General features: G+C 47.0%; 1 protein-coding gene across 2 annotated transcripts in view; it reads left to right on the forward strand.

Annotated features, from left to right (window-relative positions):
- The window catches only part of dph1 (diphthamide biosynthesis 1), a 466,448-nt gene that overhangs the window by 358,168 nt on the left and 88,184 nt on the right, over positions 1–20,096 (forward strand). For both annotated transcript variants that reach the window (XM_068008460.1, XM_068008461.1), the window contains one exon: positions 14,972–15,072. In XM_068008460.1, coding sequence (XP_067864561.1) covers positions 14,972–15,072 — 101 coding nt within the window. The remainder of the gene's footprint in view (positions 1–14,971; positions 15,073–20,096) is intronic.

Consider the following 20,096-nt stretch of genomic DNA (forward strand, 5'->3'; position numbering starts at 1 on the left):
CAGATAACTCCAATTACAGACAGCTGGATATCACCGATAATAAATCTACATTTGAAATCAATAATTAAGTTGTTTTCGAACTGGATTTGTACCGCCATGATCCGCTTGAATGGCAGAACAGGCTCGAGGGGCTGAATGGCCTGCTGCTGCTCCTGTCTTCCTATGAACATCTTCTCGCAGTTCTGCTGCAACTTGTAAATGAGAACAGCGGATGGATGTTTGGTTTATAATCTTCCTCAACTGCGCAGCTTAGATGCAGAGTAAAGCTCCCTCTACGCTGCCCTTAGCGGCTCCAATTTCAGAAGAGCATCCCCTACTGTATCAGTATGACATTTTTAATTTGCCCCCTCTGAGGGAGATTACCGATTGACTCTTATGGCCAGTAGAGAGAAGGTTTTTTATGTTACAGGAAAAGAGAAACCAACATAATTAATGATTTCTGCAGTGGACCCTGGGAAGGATAGCCTTACTGTTACACTGTCAGCGCTATACCTGTACTCTCAAATCTACTAAAGGACCTTGGCTCATAAACCAAAGGGAGATACTTATTACTTTTTTATGAGCCAATATTCTGTGGTAAACATTTATAGAGCGCAAGAAAAACAACGGACAGAAAGAGATGGATGGAAAGTAATGGAAAAGGGCACAAAAGGCAACAAGGAAATGGCAAATGAATCACATACAAGAAGATCAAGAACAGGAAGCAATCGTTAAACAAGGTAGAATAGGCTCCTCTACTGGTGCAGCTGCCAGATGCTCTGTCCAGTGTGGTACTAAACCATACAGAGCAGGCAAGACCAGATTGCATCCCCAGTCTGTACTGAGCCGTACAGAGCAGGAGTCACTCAGTGTTCAACACAGAACCTGTACAACACACACACTTCCCAGAGGAGTCACTCCGTGTTCAACACAGAACCTGTACAATACACGCACTTCCCAGCAGAAGTTACTCATTGTCCGACTGTCCTGTCAATGTCTGAAAGAGGAGAGACAAGTTAACATTTCGGGTAGAAACCCTTCGCCTGAGCTGTTTTACTGAAGGATCTACCCCATGAAATGTCAACCCATCTCTTTCGGAGGCTGACAGGCCTGCAGTGCGTTATGTTACCTTGGCTGCGAAGTGTGAGTGTTGGGAAGGATAAGGCTCAGTTACATTTTTAAAGCCCTTTCTGCTTTTATTTGAAGGTTTAAAAAAATGGAGAAAACAGGAGGGTGAAATTTTACAAAAGGAACAGGACGGCATTCGATGGATAGAAAAACTGCCTTGCTTTCCAGGCTTGTGTCAAAGTGTAAACAGGAGGCCACTAGCAGCCTCCGGGTCTTCTTGCTGTCAAGGACACTTCCTCTCTGGGCCACCAAGGGTTAAGGTTCTCCTCTGGAGCCAGAAATCAATTTCATCTGGTCCTTGTTCCATTTCCATCGCAAGTGCAAAATGCTAATGTTTAACCTTTTTTCCATTTTTCCATTTTCTTCAATTAATGAAATATAATGAAGTTTGCAGTGTGTAGCAGAATGTGCTGAAAGCTTTTGTTAACCAGCCTCCTGCTCATATGTGTAAGGTTAGGACATCAATTGAAGGGAGAAAAATAGCAAATGCGCATGAGAATGTAGGTTTTGTATGTGTGTGTGTGTGTGTGTGTGTGTGTGTGAGAGTGTGTTGGGTGTGTGTGAGTTGAGTGTGTGTGTTGGGTGTGTGAGTGAGTGTGTGTATTGGGTGTGTGTGAGTTGAGTGTGTGTGTTGGGTGTGTGAGTGAGTGTGTGTGAGTGAGTGTGTGTATTGGGTGTGTGAGTGAGTGTGTGTGAGTGAGTGTGTGTATTGGGTGTGTGAGTGAGTGTGTGTATTGGGTGTGTGAGTGTGTGTGTGTATTGGGTGTGTGTGTGAGTGTGTGTATTGGGTGTGTGAGTGAGTGTGTATGAGTGTGTGTATTGGGTGTGTGAGTGAGTGTGTATGTGTTTGTGTATGAATGTGTTTTGGATGTGTGTGTGAGTGTGTGTGTGTTGGGTGTGTGATTGTGTGTGTGTTGGATGTGTGACTGTGTGCATTGGGTGTTTGTGAACAGGGAGCAAATGTAGTTCAGTGAGGATGGGAGTGATGAATGAGTTGGAAAGGCAACTATGTCTGAAACAAGTTGAAGTTTATGGAGGACAGGTGACGGGAGGTTGACAAGTGGAATATCAAAAAACTCAAGTCTAGAGGTGAAAAACATATAGATAAGGGTTTCAGTGGCAGTGGACATAGGTAGGGGGTGGAGGCAGCAAAGTTGTGGAGTTGGAAGTAAGTGGGTCTAGTGATGATTGCTGATGTGGGGTTTGAAGCTCAGCCCTGGGGCTAATGGGATATCAAGATGTTTCACAGTCTGGTTCAGCCTGACCGTGTCACTGGGAAGGGAATGGTCAGTGACAAGGAAACAGAGTTTATGATGGGGCTGAAAATAGGGTTGCCAACTCTGGTTGAATGTATTGCTGGAGATTTCATCACATGGTCTCCTGCCTCCAACTGCCCCGCCCCCACATTCCTGCCATTGGTCACCCGACACGTCCATCCTCGCAATGTACCGCCTTCCCAGGCCAATTGGAAAAGGGAAAAGACTCTTCATCATCCAATTGGGTGATTCTTGGCTATCAATCAAACATTCTTTTTTCCATCTCCAGTATTTTTTATAACTAATAAACAGAAGTGTTGAACCAAAATGAGAAAAAAACATGCCATTTTTTTTAAAGCTCCTATGATTTTTCTCCCACGGAGGCTGTTGTTCGCTGTGGTGTCCTGGAGATTAATCTTCAATTCCTGGAGACTCCAGGCCAATCCTGGAGGGTTGGCAATACTAGTTGAAAATGATGGCTTCAGTCTTACCATTGTTCAGTTTGACTATTGCACAAATTAATGTCGGGTAGGCTTATCTGACAGCACAGAGTGCGCAATAGGGTAAAGGAAAGTGGTGGAAAGAACTGGGTGTACATATGGAAGCTGGCGCTATGCTTGTGGATCATGTCACTGAGGGGCACCATGTAGATCTGAAATGGGGGGAGGGGGGAAGGATAGATTCATGGGGAACTCTAGAGGTGATGGTGTTTTTTTTTATTCGTTCATGGGATGTGGGCGTCGCTGGCAAGGCCAGCATTTATTGTCCATCCCTAATTGCCCTTGAGAAGGTGGTGGTGAGCTGCCTTCTTGAACCTCTGCAGTCCGTGTGGTGATGCTTCTCCCACGGTGCTGTTAGGAAGGGAGTTCCAGGATTTTGACCCAGCGACGATGAAGGAACGGCGATATATTTCCAAGTCGGGATGGTGTGTGACTTGGAGGGGAACGTGCAGGTGGTGTTGTTCCCATGTGCCTGCTGCCCTTGTCCTTCTAGGTGGTGGAGGTCGCGGGTTTGGGAGGTGCTGTTGAAGAAGCCTTGGCGAGTTGCTGCAGTGCATCCTGTGGATGGTACACACTGCAGCCACAGTGCGCCGGTGGTGAAGGGAGTGAATGTTTAGGGTGGTGGATGGGGTGCCAATCAAGCGGGCTGCTTTATCCAGAATAGTGTTGAGCTTCTTGAGTGTTGTTGGAGCTGCACTCATCCAGGCAAGTGGAGAGTATTCCATCACACTCCTGACTAGTGCCTTGTAGTTGGTGGAAAGGCTTTGGGGAGTCAGGAGATGAGTCACTTGCTGCAGAATACCCAGCCTCTGACCTGCTCTTGTAGCCACAGTATTTATGTGGCTGGTCCAGTTAAGTTTCTGGTCAATGATGACCCCCAGGATGTTGATTATGGGGGATTCGGCGATGGTAATGCCGTTGAATGTCAAGGGGAGTTAGTTAGACTCTCTCTTGTTGGAGATGGTCATTGCTTGGCACTTGTCTCTTATCAACCCAAGCCTGGATGTTGTCCAGGTTTTGCTGCAGGGTGATGGTGTGGGTTGGGGAGATGCCCTGGCTGCATTCAGGGGCTCCTCAGAGCCCCTCAGAGCTGGACAGCAGAGGAAAGCAGAATGGCATGATTGAAGGCTGTGAAGAGCTTGCAGAGAACAAGGAAGGATGAAGTGTCACAGTCACAGAGGATATCATTGATGCCTTTGGCCAGGGCAGTTTCGGTGCTGAAAACAGTGCAGAGGCCAACTTGAAGGGACATGAACAGAGAGCTTTGGGAGAAATGGGCATGGAGCTGGGAGGCGACGACACGTTCAAGCACCTTAGAGAAGAAAAAAGAGGTTAGAGAAGGAGTGGTAATTGGAAGAGACGGATAGATGGATGGAGGGGGGCTTTGAAAGAAGGAATAATACATGCAGGCCAGGAGAGGTAATTAAGTGGTTTGGAGTTGAGTGGACTTTATCACCTCTCTCACGGTGCCCAAAACATTTCACATCCAATGAATTACTTTTGAAGTGCAGTTGCTAACATAGGCATGCCAATTTGTGCACAGCAAGATCCCAAAAACAGCCAATGAGATGAATGAGCAGTTATCTTTACTGGTGTTGGTTGAGGGAGGAACGTTGACCTGGACAAATGACACCACGGGATCTTTTACATCCACCTGAGCAGGCAGAGTCAGCTAAAAGGCGGCACCTCTGACAATGCAGCACTCCCTCAGTCCTGCAGTGTCAGCCTGCAGTAAGGGTTGAAAACTCAATCTTCCTACTCAGAGACGAGCGAGCTACCAACTGACCCTTGACAAACCATCAGAAGGTACAGGGAGATAAAGGACGTGTGTATTAGGTAAATCTGCCAGACACTGTCAAAATCCCACAAAGGTGACCAACAACATAAGATCTACAGGCTTGAACCGGGAGAAGGAGGTTTGAGCAGGCGATGAGTCTTGATTTCACCACAGCGACAATGCAGGGAGGAGGTAGAACTCGAAGGGCAGTGTTGCTGGGCAACCCTGACATTCAACCCTACGATTTTCCTTCTCCTCCCAAAACTTTTTCCTGCTCTTTACCCAGAGAGTGGTTCGAATGTGGAACTCGTTACCACAAGGAATAGTTGAGGCGAATAGCATAGATGCATTTAAGGGGAAGCTAGATAAGCACATGAGGGAGAAAGGAATAGAGGGATATGCTGATCGGATTAGATGAATTAGGGAGGGAGGAGGCACGTGTGGAGCATAAATACCAGCATGGACCTGTTGGGCCAAATGGCCTGTTTCTGCGCTGCACGTTCTGTGTAATTCTATGTTCTTTTGCTGAGTACAGGTTCCCTCCAACAGAATGTTCTAGTACAATTTCTGATTAATTTTATATCTCCTGGGATGGGGGGGGCGGTGGGGAGAAGGAGGGAGGATGTGTGAAACCAATCCACTTCAACGTGCTTGTTTCAGTTAATATAAAACACTACATTATTGTAAAACCCTTGTTCGGATCTGTAATTAATCACTTTCCGTTGGCTTGCAGAGTGCGTATTTAGCAGGTATGGGGCTGTCAGCCACTGTGATTATCATGCATAACACTGCATAATTAGAGGGTGTTCGACTATTTTACCTTCAGATTGAATTTACAGGCACTTCAGATTAACTATACAGTCAGATTGTTTTTTATCCCGCAGACCCATAAAGTCCCCGAGTGCCTCCCAAGGGCTTACTGCGTCAATGCGCTGCTCAGTGGGTCGCACTCTCGCCTCCGAGTGAGAAGGTCATGGGTTCAAGTCCCACTCCAGAGACTCGAGCACAAAATCTGGTCTGACACTTCCAGTGCAGTACAGAGGGAGTGCTGTCCTGTCGGAGATGCTGTCTTTCGGACGAGACGTTAAACCCAGGCCCCATTTGTCCTCTCAGACGCAAAAGATCCCATGGCAATATTTCAAAGAAGAGCAGGGGAGTTCTCCCCGGTAGCCTGGGCCAATATTTATCCCTCAAGCAACATCACTAAAGCAGATTATATGGTCATTATCATCTTGATGTTTTGTGGGACCTTTTGGAGACACATATCTCCTTATGTGTCTCAGTGTCAAATTTTGTTTGATAACACTGCTGTGAAGCGCCTTAGGATGTTTTACTACGTTAAAGGCGCTATATAAATGCAAATTGTTTTTGTTGTTTATGTGGCCAAATTCTCATCGTATCCCCGTCTTGTAAATCATTCCACTAAATGACGAAAAGAGAAGGCGAGCTGCTTAGTTTGTGACTTCCCCAGTGGAAAAGTCCATGTTGGGACGGGGGGAGAGAATGAGAATGCAACTTTGTTATTTGTAGATTTCCCTTGGCATTGCACAAGGGGAGTCCAGACCATATGTAGTATTCAGGTGAAGACAGGATATAGGACGGAGGGTATTTAGACCAGGGAGTGCAGATGTAAATCAGTCCCCATCATAAAGTCATGCATTCCGTCCTTCTATATTTTGATTGTAAATTCCTGTGTTTATATTTATAATGGAAATTGCCTATGTAAACATCACACTGTAATTAACAGCCTCCCACCAGTGCCGCAATAGGTGGGAGAGTGTAATTACAGCATGACAAGTTTAAATCGGCAATTTCCATTTTCAATGTGGACATAGGAATTTATAAGAAAAACAATTGACTGGAAGCACATGCAGACGTAAGATATAGATATATACTGTACATGTATGTATATATACATGCATGTGTATGTATATGTGTATATATATATGTGTATGTACATGTGTATATATGTGTATGTACATGTGTATATATGTGTATGTACATGTGTATGCATGTGTATATATGTGTGTATGTACATGTGTATGCATATGTATATATGTGTGTATGTACATGTGTATGCGTATGTATATATGTGTGTATGTACATGTGTATGCATATGTATATATGTATGTGTGTATGTACATGTGTATGCATGTCTATATATATGTGTATGCATGTCTATATATATATGTATGCACGTATGTATATGTGCGTGTGTATGCATGTGTGTATGCATATACGTGTGTATGTATATGTGTGTATGTGTGTTTATGCACATTTATGCATGTGTGTGCATGTGCGTGTATATGTATGTGTGCGTGTGTGTATATATATATTCAGGATTGTTAATCTATTAGCATAAACTTAATAAGAATTTAAAAATCTTTATATCAGTAATTTAGGTTGGAGATTTATTGTCAGTTTTGATTTGAGCCGAAGCTTTATTTGGCTTCAAAAAGGAGCTTTTCTTCCAAAGCTGAAGGTATTTAGCTTTCTGGCAGCATTTAATTTCATGCCTTAGTACAGAATATGTTTTAATATTATTTTCAGCTGGGCCTCTTTTGGTTTATATTCGTTGAATTTAAAATAAACCACTTGGGGGATTGTATAAAGCCCTTTCATACACACATATTCTCACTCTCTCTGTCTCTCTCTCTGTCTCTCTTACTCCTGGCTATTTTTCTGCCTTTGTCTCTTTCTTTCTCCCACTTTCTCCATCTTGTACTCTTTCTTTATTTCCCTTTCCTTAACCCACTCTTTCCCTCTTTCCTCACTCTTTGCTCTCTCCTTTTTTCTCTCGCTCTCCTTCCCGCTCTCTTTCCCTCTCTCCCCCCTTCCTTGATTTTCCCCTCTTCCTAGTTATCTCCTCTTCCCTGCTCTCTCCCACGTGCTCTCCCTCTCTCCTGTGCACTCTCCCTCTCTATCTTCCTCTTCCCTGCACTGTCTCTTCCCTTATTCCCTCTCCCTCTTCCCCCATTCTCCTTCCTTCTTTCCCACCGGCTCTTCCTCACTATCCCTCTTCCCTGCTCTATCTCTGTCTTATCTCTATCCCCATTTCCTTTCTCTTTCTACCCCCTTTTTTCCCCGTCTTTCTATCTGTCTTTCTCATCTCTACCCCTTTTTTCTCTCTTTCTACCATTTTTTTCCTCTCACTCTTTCTCTCTCCTCACTCTGTCTCCCTCAGATATTTGGATGGGGGGAGGAGGGGGGACTCACTGAAACACAACTCTGACCTTGGGGGAACTGCGGGCAGAGAGAAAACAGGAGGCTCCAAGATGTGACCATCGACGAGCGAGAATGCTGCCCATGTTGCAGCTGAGAAGGGATGAGACACATTGCACATGAGGCCGTTGGATCATCTGTCACCTTCAGGATCTCAGCAGCTTCAGGCGTCTGCTGTATTTTCTCTGCATTACACTTGCCACAAATCAATTAGCAGCCAAGCGCTGGAAAAAAAAAATCCCCTGGAAAGATGTTACCTAAAATGAAAAGGTGACAACGCAACTTGTTTGTTGCTTATACATTGGTGACGAGTTACCCTCGCAGCATAAGTCATTAGCTGCATCGGCTCATGGGATTAGCCTCAAGGAGTTTACAACATTTTCACTGAATCATGTTGTTCTTTTTTTTAATTCTGTGCCTGTTGCAGAAACCATTAGGGCCGCTGTCATTCTATCTGATGTGGATGCCTGGATCTATATGTACAACGCAACATGAAGCCAGGGGTTAAAATAAACAAACGTCCACCGGCTTTCTTGGCCTTTCGTCCCCTCGAGCCTCCACCACCATTGAATTAGATCATGGCTGATCTGCACCTCAACTCCATTTACCCGCCTTTGCTCCAGATCCCTTGGTACCCTGACTGAACAAAAATGGAGCAATCTCAGTCTTGAAAGCTCCAATTGACCTCCAGCATCCGCAGCCTTTTGTTGGGGATACTGGAGGTCAATTCCCTTCTCAGCTGCAACATGGGCAGCATTCTCGCTCGTCGATAGTCACATCTTGGAGCCTCCTGTTTTCTCTCTGCCCGCGGTTCCCCCAAGGTCAGAGTCGTGTTTCACTGAGTCCCCCCACCTCCCAATTTCAGATTTGCGCTACCCTTTGTGCTTCCTGCTTTCGCTCCTGGACGGACTAGCTCTAATTTTAAGGTTATATCCCCTATTTCTTGATTCCCCCCACCAGAGGAAATCGTTTCTCTGTATCCACCCAATCAAATCCTTTCAACGTTTTAAACCCCTCGATGGGACCACCCCTCAATCTCCTATACCCGAGGGAATACAAGCCAAGTTTGTGCAACCTGTCCTCATAATTTAACCCCTCTAAGCCAATTGGGTGTTGCTCCTGTGGGGGGACTAGACATTTTGAGTGTCAGTTGGGGTGTTACGCCCTGGTCAGATGGGACCGCACAGTCGAGCCCAAACCTGCCGTCACCTGATCCCTGCTCGAGCGCATTCCCAGAAGGATGTTGCCACCTAGTGATCAGGAGTGGCCAATTTTTCTCTTCCTTCCCCTTCCTACAACAGAGACTCTTAAAAGCCAACAGTAACACCCAAAGGTGAGAATTAACTCAATCGAGACAACAACTTGTATTATATAGTGCCTTTAACGTAGTAAAAACATCCCAAGGCGCTTCACAGGAGTGATTATCAAACAAAATTTGACACCAAGCCACATAAGGAGATGTTAGGACAGGTAACCAAAAGCTTAGTCAAAGAAGTAGGTTTTAAGGAGCGTGTTAAAGGAGGACAGAGAGGCGGAGAGGTTTAGGGAGGAATTTTCAGGGCTTAGGGCCCAGGCAGCTGAAAGCACGGCCGCCAATGGTGGAGCGATGAAAATCGGAGATGCATAAGAGGCCAGAATTGGAGGAGCGCAGAGATCTCTGGAGGGGTGGGGGGGGTCATAAGGCTGGGGAATAAACCTTCAATCACTGAAGATAAGACCCTCCCCACAAATCACAAAATTAGTGATGGGCAATTAATGCTGGCCTTGCCAGCGACGTCCACATCCCATGAACGAATTTTTAAAAATCAAGCCAGTGGGTAGTATGAGACTCAGCTACCTGGAGGCAGCGCTGTCTGACAACCAATCAATGGAATAAATACAATTAATTATACAGGATATCGCTAATCGATAGAGATTGATTGCTATGATTGTCAACAACTTCATTACCGTTGTTATCATGCGACTGCCAGGATGGTAGAAGGCAAAATAGATGGACCTTGGGTCTCTTTTTGTCCAGCGATTCCTGCGTTCCTGTTGCAGCCATTAAGTACACGTGGAAAAGGGGATGAAACGCAGCACAGTGTGTTATAAAGGGACGGTGTGACCGTTTAGTAGATTGGTCAGGTAGTCCAGTTATGGCCTTGGGCGAGCAGCTGTCGGAAGCGCAGAAACAGAGGCGCCCTGCCGTGGGTCCTATAGTGACAGGCACCAGCCTGTTGAAACTGGGAGGTCACGAGTTCAAATCCTGCCACGACAAGGTGTGAAATTTAGAATTATTTTTTTTCGTAATTTGTAACCAGGAAAGCTGCTGGATTTTTGCTTAAAAACCCAGCCGGCCCCCACCACCCCCACCCCGACCGGGCCTGGCATACACGTGACTCCAGCCCCACATGACATCTATTGACACCCAATGCCCACGGAGTAAATCCATTCACATTGTACAACCAATCGAGGGATGGGCTATAAATGTGGCCTTGCCCATGTCTGAGGAACTAATTTTAAAAACTGATACAGGAACATCGAAAGCCGTTTAGTTAGTGGAAATATACAAGAGCCCTTTTTGTTAATTAGTTTCTGCACTGGATCTTACAATGTGCTCCCCTTAATTACAGATTATATTCCTACTAATTGGATCCATTGGATGTTTTGCACCCATTCAGCCTCTCACAGATTTACATTAATCACTGCCCTGTGGGGAGAAGCGAAACTGTATCTGCGAATGAGGCACGTGCACAATTTCCCCCCTCTCCAACTTCCCCACTCTTTTACCGGACGCTGAGTGTCACTAGCTATTTGGCTACAGCGGGCATCACATTGCACAGCAAGCGGGAATGCTGGCTCATTTCCTCCCCCTATTCCCTAGCTCAGGTGCACTGAGGGAAACTGTACCCCCCGCCCCCCCCACACCCCACCCCCTCCTAGTGATGCCACGGGCTGAGATCCAGCACGTGCACCTGCGCAATGCTACAGGTCCAGCTTGTAGGAAATCAGGAATGAAGTGCCACCTTGTGAGTTTGAGCATCCTCAGCCTCTGTCAATAAGTCTCCCCGTTTCACCACTCGGGGGTCATTTTAACTTTTATCATCAGGTGAAAAATGTGCGTTAGTGAATCAGCCGCCCGCTTTACACCTTGCCTGATTTAGAAAAGGCGAATGGACGAGGTGTAACTCAGCTGCCGATTCGTGATCGCCCGATTACTGCTGGGCAGTAAACCCCAGTGTTGTGTTTCTGAAGCAGTGCACGGAGAAACAAGACTAGACGAGTAAAGGACAAGGCTGAATGTCAAATCCATTAATCTTCCAGCTTATCCTCAGTTTGACGGCACATTTCACAGCCATTCATTCAGCTTTTTGCAAAGGAAATCCTCTGCTGCATATCCGGAGATTGCCCCACTTCCACATTACCCCCTCGTCCCCTCTGTTCCCTCGCCCCCTCGTGGTGTCGGGGTTGGGGGTGCGGTGTCGGGAGGGTGGGGTGACGGAGAGGGGGTGCGGTGACGGAGAGGGGGTGCGGTGACAGGGAGGGGGTACGGTGACGGAGAGGGGGTGCGGTGACGGAGAGGGGGTGCGGTAACAGGGAGGGGGTACGGTGACGGAGAGGGGGTACGGTGACGGAGAGGGGGTGCGGTGACAGGGAGGGGATTGGGGTGACGGAGAGGGGGTGCGGTGACGGAGAGGGGGTGCGGTGACGGTGAGGGGGTGCGGTGACGGTGAGGGAATTAGGGTGATGGGGAGGGGGTGCAGTGACGGAGAGGGGGTTCAGTGACGGAGTGGGGTGCGGTGACGGAGAGGGGGTGCGGTGACGGAGAGGGGGTGCGGTGACGGAGAGGGGTGCGATGACGGAGAGGGGTGCGATGACGGAGAGGGGTGCGGTGACGGAGTGGGGTGCGGTGATGGAGTGGGGTGCGGTGACGGAGAGGGGGTGCGGTGACAGGGAGGGGATTGGGGTGACGGAGTCGGGTGCGGTGACGGAGAGGGGTGCGGTGACGGGGAGGGGGTGCGGTGACGGAGAGGGGTGCGGTGACGGAGAGGGGTGCGGTGACGGAGAGGGGTGCGGTGACGGAGTCGGGTGCGGTGACGGAGAGGGGTGCGGTGACGGAGAGGGGTGCGGTGACGGAGTCGGGTGCGGTGACGGAGTCGGGTGCGGTGACGGAGAGGGGTGCGGTGACGGAGTCGGGTGCGGTGACGGAGTCGGGTGCGGTGACGGAGAGGGGTGCGGTGACGGAGAGGGGGTTCAGTGATGAGGGGGTGCAATGTCGGGGAGGGTGCAGTGTGCGGGATTTTCCGGGCAGGCCTGTGTGACTCTGCCACTCCCAGCACGTTATCTATATAAAGGAGGTTGCCTCCGGTGATATCCAGGATCCTCAGAGCCTCTATTGGAAGGAGAAGAAACATGGGCCTCCTGCCTTGGGTCCAACAGTGCCCGGCAGCACCTTGCTGAAATTGGAGAGGGCCTTGGGTCTCCGCCTCTGTGCCTTTCCATCAATATACAAGTGCTTTTCAATTAATAAGACACTCACTGCCTCCCCAACCGTTTCACGACAGGGATGGAAATGAGCAACAAGCAGGAGCAGCCCAGCACGATACTCGGAAAACACCGGATCCCTGTCCTTCATGTACCTCCTCACTCCTCTAATTCACGTGGGGCTTTTTTTTTTGGTCGAATGTCTACGTTTGTTAAGATGTCAGGGGCATCTGCCTCAGCGGTAAGCACTCCCGGGTCAGGTTCCTCACAGTGAGACGCAGCGTAAAGCTCCCACTGCTTCGCCAGCGCGACATTTCCCTTTCCCCCGGCCGACCGCCCTCGTGGTCTCTCTCGGCGAGACGGTGGGCTCCTCCATCCTACGGATCCCCCTTTCCCCCCGTGGAGCCAGGGTCAACACCGCTCCTGAATCACTTCAAGTCAGATCCCTACAGAAAAAGAAGACTTTGACCCTCCCTCATGGATTTGAACCCACCTCTCAGAGTTGAAAGAGCATCGTGCTAACCCAATGTGCAGCCTCACTTATCTCCTGCTCTGTTTCCTGTCTGCGTTTCACCCTGTTAATTCTGATTTATTTCCAACTCCATAGTTGTGCCGATTACCTCACCCTAATCTACTCAATACATGCAGTCTCCCAAGCCCTCCAGCTGTACGGATGTGATCCACTCTTTGTCTTAACATGAGTCTACTCTCGTTGCATCCATCACTTTCTGCAGCTGCTTATTCCACACATCTGCCTCCCTCGGGGATAGAACTTTTCACCCGTTCCTTGTTGGGCCCCACTCTCCCATCTCCGCCTCATTATTATGATTATTATTATGCTGTCCTGTTCTCTCTATAAATAGAGAAGTTATTAAGCTTTCCCCTTCATCCACCCCCCTCACAGCTTTAAATGCGTGAAAATAAATTGCTTTGCTCTCGGGAATGTAACCTGGGCCTCTTCACTCAGTTCTCGTAGCAGTTCGGAATGAGACGCAGAATGGTCCCACTGGCTTCCCACAGCTCTCTTCCCTGAGTAACTGGTGGGGGGTGTCCAAAACTAGGGGCCATCAATATAAGATAAATCCAATAGGGAATTCAGGAGAAACTTCTTTACCCAGAGAGTGGTGAGAATGTGGAACTCGCTACCACAAGGAGTAGTTGAGGCAAATAACATAGATGCATTTAAGGTGAAGCTAGATAAACACATGAGGGAGACAGGAATAGAAGGATATGCAGATAGGGTGAGATGAAGTAGGGTGGGAGGAGGCTCGTGTGGAGCATAAACACCGGCATAGACCAGATGGGCCGAATGGCCTGTTTCTGTGCTGTAAATTCTATGTAATTCTGGAAGGAAAATCAGAACTGGATTTTTTTTTAAATTTATAAATCGCACAAGTGGCCCTAACTGTCTGCTTGTAATGTCACACAAGTCTTCATTTTTCCTTTATGAAGATGTCTCTTTATTCCACCCCCCTTCTCTAATTAAAAAATAAAATAAAATATAAATAGACTGCCAGGTCCTGTTCACTGACCTATATACAGTATTATAGACGACGCTTAATTGAAATTGCTTGGTCCAAATAAATGAATGACGATTAACTGTCAGTTTCAATAGAGCAGAAATGTCCTCCTGTGCCTTGTTTCCATTTAGTTCTTAATTTATTTTGCCTCGTTTGGCCAAACAGCTCATTGCTTTGCAGTGTTATTTCTTCTCTCTCCCCCCACCGCTTTCCAGTACATCCATGTTTGCCTACACAACAACAACACTTCAAAGGTAATCCATTCATTATGAGGTGCTTTGGGACGTCCTGAGGTGTTCTGTGAATGCAAGTTCCTCGTTATGTACCTGGCCATTTGTAAAATGCTGGGTTCTTTCACCGTGATGGGAGGTGATGCTGGGGTTGTGTTGTAAAAAGAAAGAAAGAATTTGCATTTATATAGCACCTTTCACAATGTCAGGACGCCCCAAACCGCTTTTCAGCCAATGAAGTACTTTTTGAAGTGTAGTCACTGTTGTAAAGTAGGAAACGCAGCAGCAAATTTGTACACAGCAAGGTCCCACAAACAGCAGTGAGATAATGACCAGATAACTTGTTTTTATGTGTTGGTTGAGCGATAAATATTGGCCAGGACCCCGAGGAGAACATCCATGCTTTTCTTCGAATTTGTGGCAGGGGATCCTTTACATTCACCTGGGAGGGCAAACGGGGCCTCGATTTAACTTCTCATCGAAAAGACAGCACCTCTGACAGTGCAGCACTCCCTCGGTACTGCACTGGAGTGTGAGCCTGGATTATGTGCTCAATGTCTCTGGAGTGGGGATTTGAACCTACGGCCTTTTGACTCAGAGGCGAGAGTGCCACCCACTGAGCCATAGCTGACACTGGGCAATGAATGCGACCATGTCAGCATCACCCACATCCCGAGAACACATAATAAAAATTACTAAGTGTCTTGTTAGTGGGAGAGGAGGGGAAGGTCTATCAAGCTTTTGGTCACTCCTGCTAATAACTCCTACTTTGTTTGATTTTGCTCCTGTGAGGCTCCTTGGGCCTTTTCCTACGTTAACGGCGCTACATAAATGCAAGTTGTTGTTGTATAACTACAGCCGGGCTTTTGACCGTTTTTCCATTCTTGTTTTTCAGCATTTGGAGTCCCAGCTCCAGGCTCTCAAACTGCCGTACATAAATGTCCTGTTATCCGAGATCTTCCCAGACAAACTCCGGCTTTTCCAGGAGGTGGATGCGTAAGTACATCTGCGGTTACCGCGCGCACCAACGGTATAACTCATAAAGCAAAACCGATCGAGAGCAGAGGCTGCGTCATTCAAAAGGGCAGCAGTTCCTCGGCAGGCAGACTCTGTGCCAAAAAAAATGTTTTTGAAGCACAACTTGCATCTTTATAATGTTTCTCATGTCAAAAAACATCGGTGAACAATTTACAAGAGACAGAGGACGTGCTGAGCAGGAGACCAAAAAGAATTAAGGAGCCCAAATCGTGGGCAAAGAGAGAGATTTTAAGAGTCTTTGGATGCAAGGGAAAGAAAAAGAAAGAAAGACTTGCATTTCTATAGCGCCTTTCATGACCTCAGGACATCCCGAAGCACTTTGCAACCAATTAAGTATTTTTGAAGTGTAGTCACTGTTGTAATGTAGGAAATGCGGCCGTCAATTTGCGCACAGCAAGATCCCACAAACAGCAATGTGATAATGACCAGATAATCTGTTTTGGTGATGTTGGTTGAGGGATAAAAATTGGAATAAAGTGATGAGAGGCTCTAGTAAATGAGGAGAGACTAGATAAACTGGGACTCCTTTTAGTAGAATGGAGATGGGTAAGAAGATATTCAATGGATGTCTTCACACAAAGGGTAGTGAAAGTGTGGAACGCACCACCCCAGAAGGCCGTAATTGTTGAGATGTTTAGAAAGGAGGTCGATACTTTCTTGGAATAAGAAGGGATGTGGGAAAAACCAGGGAATTGGGATTAAAAGTATAGAGTTACCTTCGCTGAGAAAAACAACTCAGTGGCTGAGCGGCCCATTCCTGTCCCTATTAGTAGACATTTGCCTGGTTGCTCTTGGTTACGATGTTTATCCCCGAGTCAGTCCATTACGCTCTTCAGCTGAGACCAGGTAGGAGAGCAGTGGTTGACAGGCGAACACTTTGCTTTCAAAATATATTTGTATCTCCTCCCCACAAACCCCCCCCCCCACCCCCCCACATCCTACAATTTCAGTTTGAGCTGAAGTGTAGGCTCTACCATCAAATGAGGCAGAGTGAAATGGTTATTAGTGAAAATATCATCCCACCTCTTTTTAAAACAAAGTACGAGGCTCTTCAATCATGAAGTATCAGGGAGACACAAACTCGAATGAGAGGGGTGGTTCGCGGAGAGGAATAATTAGGTTTTCCTCACTTTACGCGACAGCAGCGCACCTTATGACCAGAACGTCAGACTGAAACAAACCACTGGCCTTGAAATCTACACACGGGGCACTTGGAACTTAAACAGATACTCCAGATAAAATCCGAGCATGGCCTTATCCTCATATGTCATTGCTTAGGGTGCGCACTTCCTGCCCACAAACCTCACTTCCTGCCGTCACAAATTTCGATCACACTTTCCTGTCATCATTTACCATTGTAAATTGCTATGTTAACAGTCACGGTGCAGATACAAGCTCCAGCCACTAGATGGCAATGGAGCGTGTTTCTGAAGTCTTGTTCCCCACACTCTCACCATCTTGTATATAAGAAAACTCTCTGTTTATTAACTGAGCATGGGCATCGTACCAATGTGTACTTTAAAAAAATATTATCTATACCGTAGTATGTTTTATTTTAAAGAAATTTACCATAGTGTTCCTAGCTGCCATCTTTGTTAGGGCATGGAAATATGATATTCTGTCAGCAAACCTTAACTCTCACTGTCTCGTGCGCAGTTGCTCATCAAAAAGTGTAAAAGAGCTGGTTGAGGGAGGAGGAAAATGTTGAAAGGCAAAGTTCATGGGATGGATCATAGTGTTTGCCAGTGTTTGAAAGGCCGGTGCCCGTCTGTAACTTTGTACAAGACATACTTTAGCCAGAGATAATATTTTACGTCTAAAGTTGATATAGTTTGATAGTGCACTATACACCCGGCACTGGAACACCTGCAGGTTCTGGAGTCGAGTCCAGGCACAGCACAGTGCGCCAATGGGGTTGGCAAGCCTCTAGGATTGCCCTGGAGTCTCTGTTGCAAGCAACAACCCGGGAGAAAAATCATAAGGGGCATTAAAAAAAACTTTTAAAAAATTTTTCTTTGAACACTTTCATTTATTAATTATAGAAGTATTGGAGATGGGGGGGAAAAGCTGTTTGTTGGAGGCTGGAGGTCATGTGATGAAACCTCCAGGAATACATCCAACCAGAGTTGGCAACCCTACGCGCCAATAAACTGCAGTATGCGACAGGACATCGGTGGACACAGCTACTTTATGGTGGAGAATAGACTGGCCTTTATTGCAAGGAGGTAGGAGTACAAGAGTAACTAGCTCTTGCTACAGTTGTACAGGACTTTGGTGAGACCACTCTTGGAGTACTATGTAGAGTTTTGGACTCCTTACCTAAGGAAGGATATACTTGCTTTGGAGGCGGTGCAACAAAGGTTCACTAGATTGATTCCTGGGATGAGACGGTAGTCCTATGAGGAGAGATTGAGTAAAATGAGCCTCTATTCTCTGGAGTTTAGAAGAATGAGGGGTGATCTCATTGAAACGTATAAAATTCTTAGAGGGCTTGACAGGGTAGATGCTGAGAGGCTGTTCCCCCTGACTGGAGAGTCTAGAACTAAAGGGCATAGTCTCAGGATAAGAGGTCGGACATTTAGGACTGAGATGAGGAGGAATTTCTTCACTCAGAGGGTGGTGAATCTTTGAAATTCTCTACCCCAGAGGGCTGTGGATGCTCAGTCATTGAGTATATTCAAAACTGAGATTGATAGATTTTTGGACTCTAAGGGAATCAAGAGATATGGGGATTGGGCGGGAAAGTGGAGTTGAGGTTGAAGATCAGCCATGATCTTATTGAATGGCGGAGCAGGCTCGAGGGGCCGTATGGCCTACTCCTGCTCCTATTTCTTATGTTCTTATGGACTGGGAACGATTATGTGAATGAGCCTGTCAGGGGCCCAGGTGGAGATGGTCCACTGCCAGCTGGTTAATGAGCCCCATACGCACCGTGCGAGGCCCAGTCCAGTGAAGGAGATACGTTTTTAGAAACCATTCATCACCTTGATCGGATGGGGTGGAATTAGCAGGATGTGTGATGGTATGGAAAGTGTAAGTTGAGCCAATTAAAGGATCACTTCTGTCAAACTCCGAACGCAAAGCACTTATCAAAGGCGGCCTGGGGGGAAAAAAAATGCATGTTCAGAACCCACGCTCTTGTATGTCACCGCTGTATGGATTTTGTGTTCTCTAATTTCCTCTCCCCTGAAGGTGCTGGCTCTCGCAGGGGCACAGTTCCACAGGTGCGGGTACCTCATCCAACTGGCCATTCTTCACGCCTGAGCTAGGCAGTGAGTGTCAGCAGGCTATTCCACAGTGGAGGGCATCGCAGCCTGTATTCACACATCTCCACTTTTTGAAGAGGTCACTGGCTAATCAACAGGAGGCCAGGCTGATCCCCCCCAACCTCGACACACTGAGGCTAATTGTTGTGTCCCAGCTGAGATCACAGACCCACAATTGAACCTGGGACCTTCCTGGTCTGGATGGTTCAGTAGTAATCATAGAATCTTACTGCACAGAAGGAGGCCATTTGGCCCATTGTGCCGGTGCTGGCTCTTTGAAAGAGCTGTCCAATGAATCCCGCTCCCCCCCTGCTCTTTCCCCATAGCCCTGCAAATTTTTCCTTTTGTATTTATCCAATTCCCTTTTGAGCGTTACTATTGAATCTGCTTCCACCACCCTTTCAGACAGTGCATTGCCGATCATAATAACTCTCTGCGTTAAAAAAAAGTTCTCTAGTCTCTCCACATAACTGAAGTTCCTCATTCCTGGTATCATTCCAGTAAATAGACCACAGTTATCTATAGAAAGGGCACGGTGCTGTTACACAATGCTGCTGTTCTCCAGATCAGACGCTGTTCATCATTATTAAAATCTCAGACGTATCCCGTGTCTCGTCTTCCTGATGCTGCAGTAAAGTTGCTGTATTGATTGCAGAATGTCTGAATAACAATGAAAACACTGTGAATGAAAACACTGTAAATCTTCCTACAAGCAGCAGAACCCTCCAGGTTAGCTTTTCCGTCCCCAGTTACACACAATCATACAGAAAGAGGCCATTCGGCCCATCGTGCCTGTGCTGGCTCTTTGAAAGAGCTATTCAACTTTCTTGGACAGCACCTCCCAAACCCGTTGCTGATCTCCACTACCTGGAAGAATAAGGGCAGCAGGTGCATGGGAACACCATCACCTCCAAGTCCCCCCTCCACGACACACACTATCCTGACTTGGACATATATCACCGTTCTTTTATCGTCACTGGGTCGAAATCATGAACTCCCTAACTAACAGTACTGCGGGAGCACCTTCACCACACGGACTGCAAAAAGAAGGCCCACCACCACCTTCTCAAGCGGCAATTAGGGATGGGCAATAAATGTCAGCCTCGCCAGCGATGCTCACATCCCAAGAATGATTTTTTTGAAGCCCCATTCCCCTGCTCTTTCCCCAAAGCCCTGCAGTGCGGTAACTATTTTTATTCTTATATAAACGTTTACGTCTCTGCAGCCTGGGTTCAGATCCAGCCCAGTCTTGCACTGGCCTGTAAGGGTACTGTGGGAACCTAAGGGCCAATTTTTCCGCTCTGGCCTAAGATTAGGCTTTTGCTGCTGGTGCAAAGCCAGCCAGCAGTGCAGTCAGCTGACTGTCCCCAATTTACCGTGAGCAGCTCATTTGAATAATACCTCTGTAACTTCGACCTTGTGCAGGGAGCCAGCCTAATGGGAGATGTGGAAAATCTGGCCAGCTGGTTAAATTTAACGGGATGTGCGCACTTAAAAGTAAGCAGCTGCAGGCGGGGACAAATATTGCTACGGCCTTTATCAAGCTTCATGGTAATTTTGTAATCACCTTGATACAGCAAGCCATTAGGAAGGCAAATGGTATGTTGGCCTTTATTGGAAGGGGCTTGGAGTACAAGAGTAAGGAAGTCTTACTACAATTGTATAGGGCCTTCGTCAGACCACACCTGGAGTATTGCATATAGTTTTGGTCTCCTT

This window comes from Heptranchias perlo, chromosome 28 (genome assembly GCF_035084215.1).
Source record: "Heptranchias perlo isolate sHepPer1 chromosome 28, sHepPer1.hap1, whole genome shotgun sequence".
Taxonomy (NCBI): domain Eukaryota; kingdom Metazoa; phylum Chordata; class Chondrichthyes; order Hexanchiformes; family Hexanchidae; genus Heptranchias; species Heptranchias perlo.